General features: G+C 37.9%; 1 protein-coding gene across 25 annotated transcripts in view; it reads left to right on the top strand.

The window, feature by feature from the left end:
* The window catches only part of atxn2 (ataxin 2), a 40,154-nt gene that overhangs the window by 10,865 nt on the left and 15,324 nt on the right, over positions 1-13,965 (top strand). For 11 of the 25 annotated variants that reach the window (XM_077231417.1, XM_077231418.1, XM_077231425.1 and 8 more), the window contains 5 exons: positions 9,276-9,400; positions 9,596-9,687; positions 9,794-9,982; positions 11,052-11,218; positions 13,235-13,414. In XM_077231417.1, the coding sequence (XP_077087532.1) occupies positions 9,276-9,400; positions 9,596-9,687; positions 9,794-9,982; positions 11,052-11,218; positions 13,235-13,414 (753 nt within the window). Of the gene's footprint in view, positions 1-761; positions 777-9,275; positions 9,401-9,595; positions 9,688-9,793; positions 9,983-11,051; positions 11,219-12,051; positions 12,268-13,234; positions 13,415-13,965 lie in introns of all 25 variants that reach the window. The other 14 variants (XM_077231407.1, XM_077231404.1, XM_077231403.1 and 11 more) reach the window with 3 other exon arrangements.

Here is a 13,965-nt window from a genome sequence, read left to right as displayed (position 1 = left end):
GACTAGTCGACTAATCGACTAGTCGGTTCAACCCCTAGCGCAGAACACAAATCACTATGGGGATATGCCGATACGCGTTTACATGACCAAAAATTCGGGTTAGAAAAGGGGTACCCCAGGTATCATATCTGGGTTTTTAAAATCCGGGATATAAGCATATTCGGGATTTTGCCGTAGTTTACATGGCCGTGCGCGACCGGGTTATTGCTAATATTCCGGTTTTGAATGTGTTATTGGCTGCATGTAAATGTAGTCACTGTTACACAATCAGATCTGTGAGCCTTGCAGTGTAAATGCAAACCACCAGAAACATCGTAATGGACAGTGCCTGCTGTAGACCTGCCATAATGTTTTGTTTACTGAGTTCGAAATGTGTTATGAGATTGGATGACATTTTGATGGATCAAAGACATAGCAAACCACTCATTATAAAATATTTATAATGCTGCTACTACATACTGTTTTCAGCAATACAAAACACACTTATGAAATTATCATTCCAGACATACTTGACATATTGGATATAGAATAACTTCATTAGGCATGAAATCAATTGTTTTTATCCTTTTCGTGACAACAGCATTTGCAGTTTGCATGAAAGTGTGTATATTTAATGTCTCCATTGCTCCTTTCAGTCAATCCAATCCCTTTTAGCCTGTCTCTTTCACTGTAGCTGCTGAAATGTATTAGTTGAATCTCTTCAATGACTTTCACAAACTGACCCCTTCTTTATTCTGTCTTTTTCTCTTAAATGGGCGTAGTCTCATCAGATGCAGGTAATACAACTCATCCATTTCTTTTACCAGTGTGTTTATGCAAAAAAAAATTCTTTAGTTTTCTTTAGTTGCTTGCGGCATTCTTTGAGTAGGTGAATAGTGCAAGACTTGCAGGCATTTTGACACAGAAATGCTTTTGTTATTTGTTATTATAATCTTGCTTGATCAGGGATCATGCTGGATCAAACTAGAAATTAGTTTACTAATTAATAACACCGCTATTTTAAGTCCCTAAAAGGCACATTTAACAGATCAATTAGAGGTAGGATTTACAGAAAGTTTTTGTTCTACAATACTTCACCTCAGTAAGCTTGAGGAAAATTGTTCAATGTTATAATAACTTCAGCTATTAGATTTTGAATCGTGTGAAGATAAAATGTCAGACAAGTGCTGAACCCCCTCAAAGCTGGCTGCAAGTTGCTATTGTAACATTTTGACTGTCATTGCAGCATGAGCCAAAGATGTCATATTAGAGGCCTGTTTGATTTCATGAGCACCACAGTATTGCTTGATCTAAATAAATCTTGGTGTGAGATCATAATTCTTCTGGTTGTGATTTAGTTTTGATCCATTTGCATGCTTTTTCTTCTCTTCCTTTATAAAAACGAATTTATTGAAATCAAGTCAACATTAACAAAGTTCAATGCAAGGCCAGTTTAACAGCGATAAACAAAAGCAAATCATGCTGGCATGAAAACTACTTTATCGATTCTTTGAATTTACAGATTTCGGTGTACGTTTTAATCATTTTATTTCATATCTGGAAAGGAATATTGAGAAATGGAAAACTGCTTGTCTATTAGTTTTTGTTTACTTAAACGGAAAATTAGATTTAGACTCGATTTCTTATTTTTTTGTTGGTTTACCATTCCGTTTATGGCTTTGAGATTTCATTCGCACATGTGGGCGGCCCTGAAAGCCCCTTAAATCTGATTGGTCAAACTGGGCTGTCTTCAGTATTGCCTTAATTCTGTCGGTTGAAATAAGTCTCACTGCCAAATGCCATTTTAATAAGCATTTGTCACCACACAAACCACCACTCATTAACATTTGAAACCGATATATGTTGCTGGGCATATAATAAAGTGCAGCTTTGCCTCTTAATTTACGACACTTGAATAGTCGCAAGCAATACAGTATGCTGACACAGAGTTTGGTGTATTTTTTTATTATTTCTATATTTAAAAGCAACATAAATCTTACAGCTTTTAAATCATACTAAGTGATGGGTTTTTGTTGTTGTAGGGTTGGGATGGAATATACAGTTTGTACAGTATAAAATCATTGTCTTTGGAAAGTCCCCACGTGTGTGTGTGTGTGACACACCTGAATAAATAATTGTGAAAAATAGATAGAAATAAAGTTAAAAAGTATTGTAAGCATTGTGTACTCCGTTTACATGAAAAGAATGAGATAGAAAAAATAATTGAATCCGTGAACATGTAGGCTACTTAATACCCCACAAAATTAGCATGGTTGGAGAGTAACTGTATTGTAAGCCTTAAATCGATACACAAATATGAATTATGGATAGGAACTGTACTGTTAAAGTTGAATACATTTGCTAGAAGGCTAGAATACATTGTGAATGGTTGGTTATTAAAAAAGTTAATTTATTTAGGATTAGAAATACAATCCAATAAATATAGCAATATATGAATTGTGATCTGAGGAGAGTTTCTGCAGTTGTTCAAATTAAAATCAGTGTTAAAGGATTAGTTCACTTTAAAAAAAAAACTTTTTCTGATAATTTACTCACCCCCATGTCATCCAAGATGTCCATGTCTTTCTTTCTTCAGTCGAAAAGAAATTAAGGTTTTTGATGAAAACATTCTAGGATTTTTCTCCATATAATGGACTTCACTGGGTACCAAACCGTCCAAGGTCCAAATGACAGTTTCAGTGCAGCTTCAAATGTCTTTAAACGACAGCAGACGATGCATAAGGGTCTTATCTTGCGAAACGATCGGTCATTTCAAAAATGAATAAAAAAGTTTAAGTTTTATAAGCACAAATGCTTGCCTTGCTCTGTCTGTGATGCACGTTTGTGACTCTCCTGTTCAAACTCGTTCATCAAAATGAACAAATCTTTTTTCGAGTCATTTCGTTCATTTTGTTCGTTGAATGAACAAAATGACTCGAAAAAAGATTTGTTTTTTTTTGATGAACGAGTTCGAACAGGAGAGTCACGAACGTCCATCATGTTTGTCATGTTTGTCCAGCAAAGCCCTGGTTAATATTTTTTAACTACTAAAGTACTTTCGGTAACACTTTAGTTTAGGGTCGAATTCTCACTATTAACTAGTTGCTTATTAGCATGCACATAACTAGGATATTGATTTTATTAGTACTTATAAAGCAGACATTAATGCCTTATTCTGTATGATTATATCCTACATTCCTTAGTCCTACCAAATACCTAAACTTAAAGGGATACTCCACCAGTTTTTCTTATTAAACTATGTTATTCCCTTAACTAAGACGAGTTGATACATACCTCTCTCGTCTCATTTCGTGCACTATATCGCTCTGTATTGCCGCAAAACTATGTTAGCACTTAGCTTAGCCCATGCACTAAATATGGGCCAAGCAGAGAAGCGACCAAACACTTCCACGTTTTCCCTATGTAAACACAGTTACTCGAGTAGTGTAACTTGACCTGGGCTGGTGACACAAAATAAACCATTGCGCTTTTCTAAGCGTTTAAAATTGATGACTATATTGTATGGCGGAATACCATAACAAGTGCTTTTGAGCACTTTGACTTGGCGCAATAATATCTTCACTTGTGAAAAGTCCTCTTACCGGCTCCCACTTCCTCTCGTTGTATTGACGGAAATGTCAGAGGGAGAGGAAGCGGGAGCCGGTAAGAGGACTTTTCACGAGTGAAGATATTATTGCGCCAAGTCGAAGTGCTCAAAAGCACTTGTTATGGTATTCCGCCATACAATATAGTCATCAATTTTAAACGCTTAGAAAAGCGCAACGGTTTATTTTGTGTCACCAGCCCAGGTCAAGTTACACTACTCGAGTAACTGTGTTTACATAGGGAAAACGTGGAAGTGTTTGGTCGCTTCTCTGCTTGGCCCATATTTAGTGCATGGGCTAAGCTAAGTGCTAACATAGTTTTGCGGCAATACAGAGCGATATAGTGCACGCACTGAGACGAGAGAGGTATGTATCAACTCGTCTTAGTTAAGGGAATAACATAGTTTAATAAGAAAAACTGGTGGAGTATCCCTTTAACAGCTACCTTACTAACTATTAATTAGTAATTAGGAGTTTGAGGCAAAAGTCGTAATTAATAGTTAGTTAATAGTGAGAATTGGACCCTAAACTAAAGTATTACCATAATTTCTTACGCTCTTTTTTTCTTTTGTCATGAGCTCTATGTTTAAAGATGTACTAGGTATTGATAAATTACATTAAGTTATTGTGGAGGGCCTATGTCATTGGTCTCCTGCTCCTGGAGGGTCTATGTCCTGCAAAGTTTAGCTCCAACCCTATAAACACACCTGAACCAGCTAAGCAAGGTCTTCAGGATTACTAGAAATATCCAGGCTACACTCTCAGAAGAAAATGGTACAAAAGCTGTCACTCTGATGCAACCCTTTAAAAGGTTCTAATATGTATCATTTATGTACTACAGTATATGTACACTTTTGCTACCAATATGTACCTTTAAGGTACTATTTTGGCCAAAGGTGTACCTTTTGAAATAGTACCTCCCCAGTGACAGCTTTTGTACGTTTTTTCTGAGAATGCATTGTGTTGGAATATAGGCTGGAGCTGAACTGCAGGAAATTGGCTCTCCAGAAGCAGGATTGGACACCTCTGGCTTATGTTAATGTTGTTAAAGGGTTAGTTCACCCAAAAATGAAAATGATGTCATTAATGACTCACCCTCATGTCGATCCAAGCCCGTAAGACCTCCGTTCATCTTCAGAACACAGTTTAAGATATTTTAGATTTAGTCCGGGAAATTTTTCTGTCCCTCCATTGAAAATGTATGAACGGTATACTGTCCTTGTCCAGAAAGGAAATAAAGACATCATCAAAGTAGTCCATCAGCGTCACTGCGGACTCGTGAATGCGGATCCCCAACAGAACCGGAAGACAATACAATGCTGAATAAAGTCGTAGTTTTTGTTATTTTTGGACCAAAATGTATTTCCGATGCTTCAAAACATTCTAACTAACCCACTGATGTCACATGTACTACTCTGATGATGTCTTTATTTCCTTTCTGGACAAGGACAGTATACCGTTTATACATTTTCAATGGAGGGACTGAAAACTCTCGGACTAAATCTAAAATATCTTAAACTGTGTTCTGAAGATGAACGGAGGTCTTACGGGCTTGGAGCAACATGAGGGTGAGTCATTAATGACATCATTTTCATTTTTGGGTGAACTAACCGTTTAAATCTATAAATGAATCTGCACAGCTTGATGTCTGCAGGCAGATGTGTAGGTCAGTCAATAAAATGGAAAATGTAATGTGCAAAACGTTATTTTATCTTTACAACAATGCATGCAACCAAAACTGAACTTGATTTGAGAACTATAATGTTATAACTTGTAAGGCCGTCTAACTCGATCCAATGGCGGTATTCGATTAGAGGTGAAGGTCATACGCGTGTTCCGTCTTTTCTCATGGCAAAGGGATTTTTGATTAAATACAATACATTTTCTCTTATGTATTAACTCGTTATTTCATCTGACTCCATAAATGGAAAGGTTTTTCAATGATATCTGTGTATCATTAAATACGTGAATGTTTGACTATTCCTTTTAACTCTAATGAAAATAAAGTCAAAGTCTGTTAGAATAATCAAATATAAAAATTTATTATGTCAGGTAAATGTATTATTACAATTTCGTAATCAATTGAAAGATAATCAATGCAAACCATCAAATGTTCTAGAACAAAGAGTATACATTTTTTACCCGACATTATGAAATGCATAAATGCTGAGTCTCGGCGACCCTCAGCATTCACGGGCTGATCTGAGATACAGAAAGGCTGTGAGCTCTCGTTGCGTTTCATTATATACCCAGACCTCATTTCAAATCTAAACATGATTCACAGTGGAAATTTACCTGCAAGTCACCATTTGCTAGCAGTGGAAATTTGCATTCAGTCAAATGGTCAGAAGGTGTTAACTCAAAGACACAGTGTGGAAGATATTTACAAACTCTTAAGAACTTAATTACCTTTTGGTTTACTTCTTTGGGAATGAGACATTTGTACCAGTCGCACCGAGACATTTCAAATAATATCAAACATGTATAAAGCTCGATGATAATCATTCACATTAAACCGTTTAGATTCGTGTGTGAGTTTGGGAGATCTTACCACGAGTGGGGGTCGAGGGAAAGAGATGTACATTAGAATGAATTCTGAATTCATAAATTCTGAAGTGAGACTTGCGTCTCGAATGGTGGACACGAGAGAGTCCAAATGGTAATTTCCTTTGTTCTCTCAGAGAGGAGGCTTCTACATTCTTACAATTTTCCAGTCTTACAGATTGGCCTCTTGACCACATGGGTCAAATTCAGATGAACACTTAAGTGGTCACAGTAAGACGTTTGTTGTAATCCTTGAGACGCAACTCAAAAATTGTCTTTGCAATGTTAGCATCTGTAGAAGCTTTAAGACGGCTGTGTTCACCTGCAGAATACCTGGTCTCACTGGGTGTATGTAGCTTGAGTTCAGCAGGTGGAAGAAAGCGTTCAGGTTTTCTTCTTGCGTTTCAGCCTAGAATGTGAGCAAAGTTCATAGAATCAATCTGGGCCTTTGTGACTTGTTCAGTCGACGTTTCATTCCTTCAAGGAAACGCTTCTGTGGCACCTTCTGACCCTTCTTGACCAATCCTGTCACCTTCAGCGGTGCGGTTGTCTGGGCAGACCTCAGTGGATGAAGGGGTTCTCCTTGGTTCCACACTGCTTCATGTGAGACACCTGAAAAGCATCTTAAAAAACACATCCACAATGGAGAACAAATACAAACACGCACATATAACACTCACAACACCATGTTCAGGTTTGACTGTAATATTTTGACATAATTGCAAAAGTACAGTACAAAAAATCCTAAACTTCGACAAAGTCATTTTTATTATAATAATTATTCTATAATAGTCTAAACACAATCTAAATGAAAATTTGTGAAAAGATGTATGGCTTAGAGCTGCACGATTATGACAAAAATCATAATTGCCGATTATTCCCTTGAAATTGTAATTGCGATTATTAATTACGATTATCACAATTTACATTGAATATATAGGCATATTATAATACATGTTTACACAAAAATTGTTAACACACACACAAGTACTGTCCCCCTTTACTTAACATACACATAAATTGTATGACTCATAGTAAAGACTAGAAAAACATTAGGACTATGCTAAAGCAATTAAATATAGCAGTCCCAAACTAGTTTTTGTTAATACAATGTTGATATGAGCCACCACAGTCATTTAAAAATATAAAAAATAACACAAAGTGAAAATAAAGTGGCATTTTTGGGTTATGGAAATGACAGTTACCATGGTGAATACACAATATACTAACAAGTACTGTTAATGAAACGGCTCCTGGTGAATAGAATGAAAATCATACCTGCATGCAAATCCTTCTCAGCTAACACGTGATATTTTACTTTTATTTCGTGACTTACTAATTTACATTGTAACGACGTTGCATGCTCGTAGTTTCTTTTGCACTTTATACAGTGAAGCGATACACAGCGCGCGCTGCATTTGCGTGTGCAATTGAAGAGTGCGCGCTACGAGCACAGTATAACGGGACAGGACAGTAAAGTCCGTTTTTCTGAGGTGAAAGTCTTTTTATTTCAGCGTACACTTCCGTCACTGCCTGGTATGTCATATTGTGCTGGGTTTTCTGAAGTAGGCGTGATTCGCCTCTCATAACATATTTATGCTCTAAACACACACACGCAGAGTGGATATTCTTTTGTAATCGCGCCTTTGAACGATTACGTAATCGTGGCATCCGTAATCGCAATTAGAAATTCGATTAATTGTGCAGCCCTATGGCTATGAAGAAATTGAGCCGAAATCTTATTTTCTTTTTTTAAACTAAACAAGAAAAAACTAAAATAAATAGATGAGCCTTCTTTTCATTTTCGTTATTCCATTCCAAATAGGAAATGAAATGATAAAAATGTACATGGACCGAAATGCATGGTGTGATGCCACAGTTTGTTTAATAAACCCACACATGTTGATTCTTTCCTAATTCTTTTGTATTACTGTGTTTCCTCTTGAGTTCTCTGTGACCCTTAACCTCTGACTTAATCCAGTGAAGGTCTTGTTCTCAGGCATCTCACTTTCTAATTAGCGTTCCTGTTGAATTAATCAAGTTCATATATAGTTTTAAGGTGCGGTCACATTCGCTTTCTGTTGGTCAATGCGGCTAATCCTCATAACCAACTTGAACCCACATGAAAATTCTTCGCCCTCATTCAAAATTTCCTATTGTTTGGATTCCTTGAAATTACTGTATTTTGTCTGTGAAACTCTGCACGCGATGGGAAATGTGACTGCACCTTTAGTTTAAGCGTTAGGATTTAAAAAAACTATTAGCAATGATGGAAATATGAACAGGAAACTTTGTTTCCTGTCTGCTTTGACAGGAATACTAATTTGTTTTCTGGTTTCTGCCTTTATGTCAGAAGAATAAATACAGCTCCATCTTTTTTTCTCATAACATGACCTTTAAAATGTTTTTGTAATTTGGTGAGCTCAGATACAATATAGTTGTATTATTTTTATGAGATCCTCGCCCTTGCACCACCATTTGTGTCCATCTATGCTGGGTTCAAACTAAACAACATTGTCTATTATGATAATCACTGTGTCAGATTATGTGATGTTGACTTCTAAATTCTTGTTGTGTTCAAGAAATGTGTTTGATGTCATCGAGAAGGCGGAACTAGCGACTGACTTCCGGAAACAAGAGCGTAAACAAACAATGTCTACCGTACCGTCGTGTTAGCATCATAAAGGCAGGAGCATTGTTGTCATAGCTCCACAAACTGTGTTTCGGCATGTTTGAATGCTGTGTTTGGAAGAGCCTTTGCGCTCCTATCGGTCAATGTCACAGATCTGACGGAAACTGTTGCGGAGGGCCGAAAACAAATTAAACATGCTAGTCTTTCTGTCAGGACGTTGTGAAGCGTCAGTTGTTGTCCACTGTGTCACACTATATGATATAAAACGATTGATTCTTGCTTCCCGCCACCCATTGTCGTTTACGAATCACCACAACACGCCATGTCAAATGAATTTTGCCAAAATCTGGCTAATGTCGTGTAGTCTGAACCCGGCATTTGAAATCACCACTTGTTTTCCACTTCATTGTCACCCTTATCTCACATTTTATGTCTCTTTCATAATCATTTGTGTGCTTTTGCATCACCATGATGCACGTTATATGAATCCTATTGCTTATTTTGTGTTGGTGAAGATAACTTCACTGACAGTGCGGTAAGTGCCCGTCTGAATGGAGAGCACAAAGAGAAGGATCTGGAACCCTGGGATGGAGGAGAGCAGCACATCTCGGGTAGCATGGAATCTCTTGACACTGATCTGGTGAGAGGCCAAACAAATTAGGCTTGACAATGTAATAAATTGCAGTTGGATCATTGTAGAAGTATCATAAGCAGTAACGTTTAGATGTTTAAAACAGTAAGCCACTTGAGGTCACACTTAACTGTGATTTTTCTGCGGTTACGAGGGGTATGGTGCGAAGCTGTAATCACATTTTTAAAACTGTCTCCCTCTTAGTCAAATGGTTGGGATCCTGATGAGATGTTTAAATACAATGAGGAGACATACGGTGTGAAATCCACCTATGACAGCAGCCTGTCATCATACACGTAAGTCATCTCATCTGTCTTTTAAATTACCTCTGATGAATATCTTGTTTTGTTTAAATACTGGATATGTGCTGTCTCTTAGTCTGTTTTTTTATTTTGTTTCCAGGGTTCCCTTGGAGCGAGATAACTCTGAGGAGTTCCTGAAGCGCGAGGCTCGTGCATCACAGCTGGCGGAGGAGATCGAAGCCAGTGCCACCTACAAGGCCCGTGTGGCCTTGGAGAATGACGACCGCTCAGAGGAAGAGAAATATACTGCTGTGGTTCGTGGAGAGCGGGAGCTTCACAGCCTCAACAGGTGAAGCTTGAACTAGTTACCGCTGCTGTATGTATGTTTAGATCAGGTGATGTTTGTGCTCCAGTGAATTTCTGTTGATGAACAAATAAAAAGGAGATTAATAACAGGTTTTTTTTCATGCTGGTCTTACTCTAAATTATACTAAGCGAATTCATAAGTGTATAAAGGCATATTTTATTCCACTCCTATTACTATGTTCACGCATATTACTATGAATAATGAAAAATATGGTTGAATAAGTCCTGTCTTATAATTAAATGAACCAATCGTCACTGCAGCTGAAGCTAGAAGCTCCGAATCCCATAGAAACAGTCAGAATAAGAAAGCAAGAGCATAAGTCCCATATATGGGAATGTTAATGTCAGATTTTATTTGCTGATTTGAAAGGTTATTTAAATGTGAGATTGGTGAGCAGTTTTTGAGATTTCTGTATTTCTCCATTCAAGTAGATAGGAGTTGGAGTTACATGCCCGAAATATTTGTTCGTAGGCATTGTAAATATGGCCGCTGAGTGAACTGGCTTTCCTTGAAAGAGGCTTTGATTAATTTCAAAGGCTGTGGCTAGATTGAAATATATTTAAATATCCCAGAAAATGACAAAAACTATCGCTGGTTCAAGATTACAACTTCTTGCTTGTTAATCAGTCTGACCAAATTAACCTTTTTGATCAACAGTAATCTTTTGCTTGTTTCATCTGGATCAATTCGAGTAGCAGCACAAATGTCTTAAGATGTGGTCACATTTACCGTTGTTCAGCTAAGTTCTGCGAACGAAATTTAGTTATTTCAATAGGAATCCACTCGAACAGGAATTTTGCCTTTGGACTAAATATTTCCCAACATATAAATTTCGCAGTAAGTGAATGGATAGTGGACCTTTTTACCTACAAAATTATACTGAAATTCCACTAATGTGACCACACCATTACAACTACTACAACAACGTTATTAGTTGGCACTACATTTTTTTGGTTAGAACTGAATTCAGTTAGAAAAGTATTGCTCACTTAAAAAAAAATCAGGAAAATTAAATCCAGAATTTCCCTCTTTATTTTGTTTACTTAAACAGAGAGAACAAATACATTCCCCCTAGTCAGAGGAACCGAGAACCAGGGATGTCATGGGGAGCTGGTCGTCAAAATTCACCCAGACTGGTTCAGTGTAACCCTGGGCCACCCACACCCAGATCTGGATCTCACGACTACAACACAATGGATCAGCGTGTGGTCAATGGAGGTACAAGATGATTTGTGGTGATTTGTGTTGGGTATCCATGTCATCTAAAATAGCTAGTAACTAGTGTAATGATGCCTCAAACAATCAAATTTGATAATGTATGTAAATAAACTGTATGTTTATTGGTTATGCAGCTTTGAATCCATGAATTATAGTCAGTGGAGTTGTTAGCGCAGCAAGCAATGTGCTTATATTTTCTGGCTGGATCTTTGATAGATGTCTCAAAGTTTCCCCTGGTGTCATTTTCAACAGGATCATTCCTTATTAGACCATTAAAACAGTACTCAAAATTTCCACTTAAAATACTAGAAATTATAATGAGCAAAAACATAAAAAATCCCCTTGGCTTTCTATGGTATCAATTAATCCATCGTTCTCTCCTCAACTAACAGTCGATCTTTCAAATCATCTCTCTGGCTTTCAGTCCTTTCATATAAAAGGATTCGGGCAAGGGAGTTCTTTAGGCCAAGACTGCTGCTGTTCCAAGAAAATCTGATTGATCTTTCCAATGTTCTTTCTTTAAAGTCCCGTTTCATTATTGTTTTCTGTTTCACTGCCTCAGATTTAACCAAAGATATCTCAAAATGTGATGTTACATTTCGTCCTTGTTCTTTGGTGTCTTGTCATTCCTGCTCAATACTTTTCCATCTCCTCTCTCTACCTTTCCTCCTGACTAGTTTCAGTCATCATATCTAAAATTCTCAATCTATAAGGCCTTCAGACTTTTCTATTTTCCTATTCAATTTGCATGGTCATTTGGTTCCCCTCCCCCACTCTCTCAGTCAAATGTAGTTTTTCTTTCCTCTCATTTCGGCTCATTTCATCTCTGTCAGGTGCACACCCTTGGCCCTCACGCTGCCCATCTCCCTCCTCTCGCCCTCCATCCCGTTACCAGTCAGGCCCCACCAACTCTCTCCCGCCCCGGGCGGCCACGCCCACCCGGCCTCCCTCCAGACCCCCCTCCAGGCCCTCTCGGCCCCTGTCTCACCCCTCTGCTCATGGCTCTTCAGGGCCCCTGTCCACCATGCCCAAACGCCTATCCTCAGAAGGTACCAGAAATTCCAGACTGAGCAGCCATTTTGTTGTGGCACCACTACTCAGGTTCACGTTTTGCAATTAGAATGCCTGAATTAAGGCTGTCACTAACAGCTGTGGGACTTTCTTGGTTTTTAATAAAACGACTCACTTCTCTTGTTCCATTTTCCTGCTATACCTCTTTCTATGCATGATTGAAGTGAATTTGGGACATGTTTCACACACACATTTTCTGCGGTGTGTTTAAGGATTGGCATTGTATTTTGGCCATGGGGACACCACTAACAATGCCCAAGCGTTTCTTTTCATGTCTGACATTGGCTCGACATTGTATTCTCATACATCAAATGAGAAACTGTCACAGCCTCTACAGTTCAACTGTATATCAGGTAGATTGACTAGAATTACCTTTTCCACAATTTTCCAATTAAGAATTCATTTCCACAACTTATGAATTTGTTCCCACAATGTAATAATTTGTTCCCTTGTTTTAGTTAAAACTAGCCCACATTGTACTAATTTGATTCCTAATTTTAATTTCAATCGTGGCCACAATGTACTAATTCGTTCCCTCATTTTCATGGCCACTTTGTTCTAATTCTTTCTTTCATTTAAGTTTAGTTGTGGGAATGAATTCTTAATATTTGGTCAGTAGCCTACCTTTTTTTGTCTTCTGCTTGTAATGTGCAGAGCTCTGTACATGACTAAGCTACTTAAGCGTATGACTTACTCATATTTGGTTAAAACTACAACATTTTCTGGTACCATGTGTTGTAGTGTATCCAGTACATATTGAAATCACAAATAGTTGGCATAGTTATTTCCCCTCAGTGTTTGCTTCACATTTGATACTTTGAATGTCACATAGTTCACAGCATCTGCTTTTGGAGAGAGCTACACACTACACATTGATGAGAGATAAACTAAAGGGTTTTTGTTTCTTCTTTCAGAACTCACTCATCTCTATGTTTGTGAATGCAGGTCCTCCAAGAATGTCTCCCAAGTCACAGCGAACTCCTAGACCTCATAGAGTGGCCCCTTGTCGGGGTGGTGGTCCTCCACCAGATTATATGTCTTCAGGTCCATCGATGGAGGTTTCTGCTCCCCCTCTTGCTCGCAACAGCCCTTCTGGGGGAACCTGGTCATCTGTTGTCAGTGGTGGTAAGTAGGGTTGGGAATCGTAAGAAATTTTCCAGTTCCGCCAAACTATTCCGGTTTCGGTTCCAGTTCCAATTCAATAAAAATTATTAAAACAACTAATAAAAAAATTGTAGTAGGGGAAAAATGCACAATCCTTTTTGTGTTTGTTTCTTATTCTTGTCAAGTGAGTTTAACAGACTGGTAATGTCAACAAATTTAACATATTATTTGGCAATTTTCGCAAAAATAATTTATTTTTCAGAAGGAAAATAAACATTTCTGCATTTTCTAGGAGAATTTGGGACCTCTGCTAACTTATTGTATCTCCAGCCATGGAGAATACGCTCTCAGAAGGGGTAGAATATGCTTGAACACACATGTAAGATCCAGACAGGTGAAACAGGATATTTTTAAAGTCGGTTTGAATGATTGATTCATAAAGACTTCACTTGTTTCATTACTGGATGAATCGGCACTCTAGCGGTTAATAAACAGAACTGCATGCGTTTTGCGGAAGAACATTGTAGCCGGAGCTACTTCTCTCTGTTTATGTGTACGACGAGTCACGCAGG

Source organism: Siphateles boraxobius, unplaced genomic scaffold (assembly GCF_051911475.1).
Source record: "Siphateles boraxobius isolate OS27281-9 unplaced genomic scaffold, OSU_SipBor_1 16, whole genome shotgun sequence".
Classification (NCBI taxonomy): domain Eukaryota; kingdom Metazoa; phylum Chordata; class Actinopteri; order Cypriniformes; family Leuciscidae; genus Siphateles; species Siphateles boraxobius.
The sequence above is the reverse complement of the archived record's forward strand: the minus strand, read 5'-3'. Positions and strand labels throughout refer to the sequence as shown.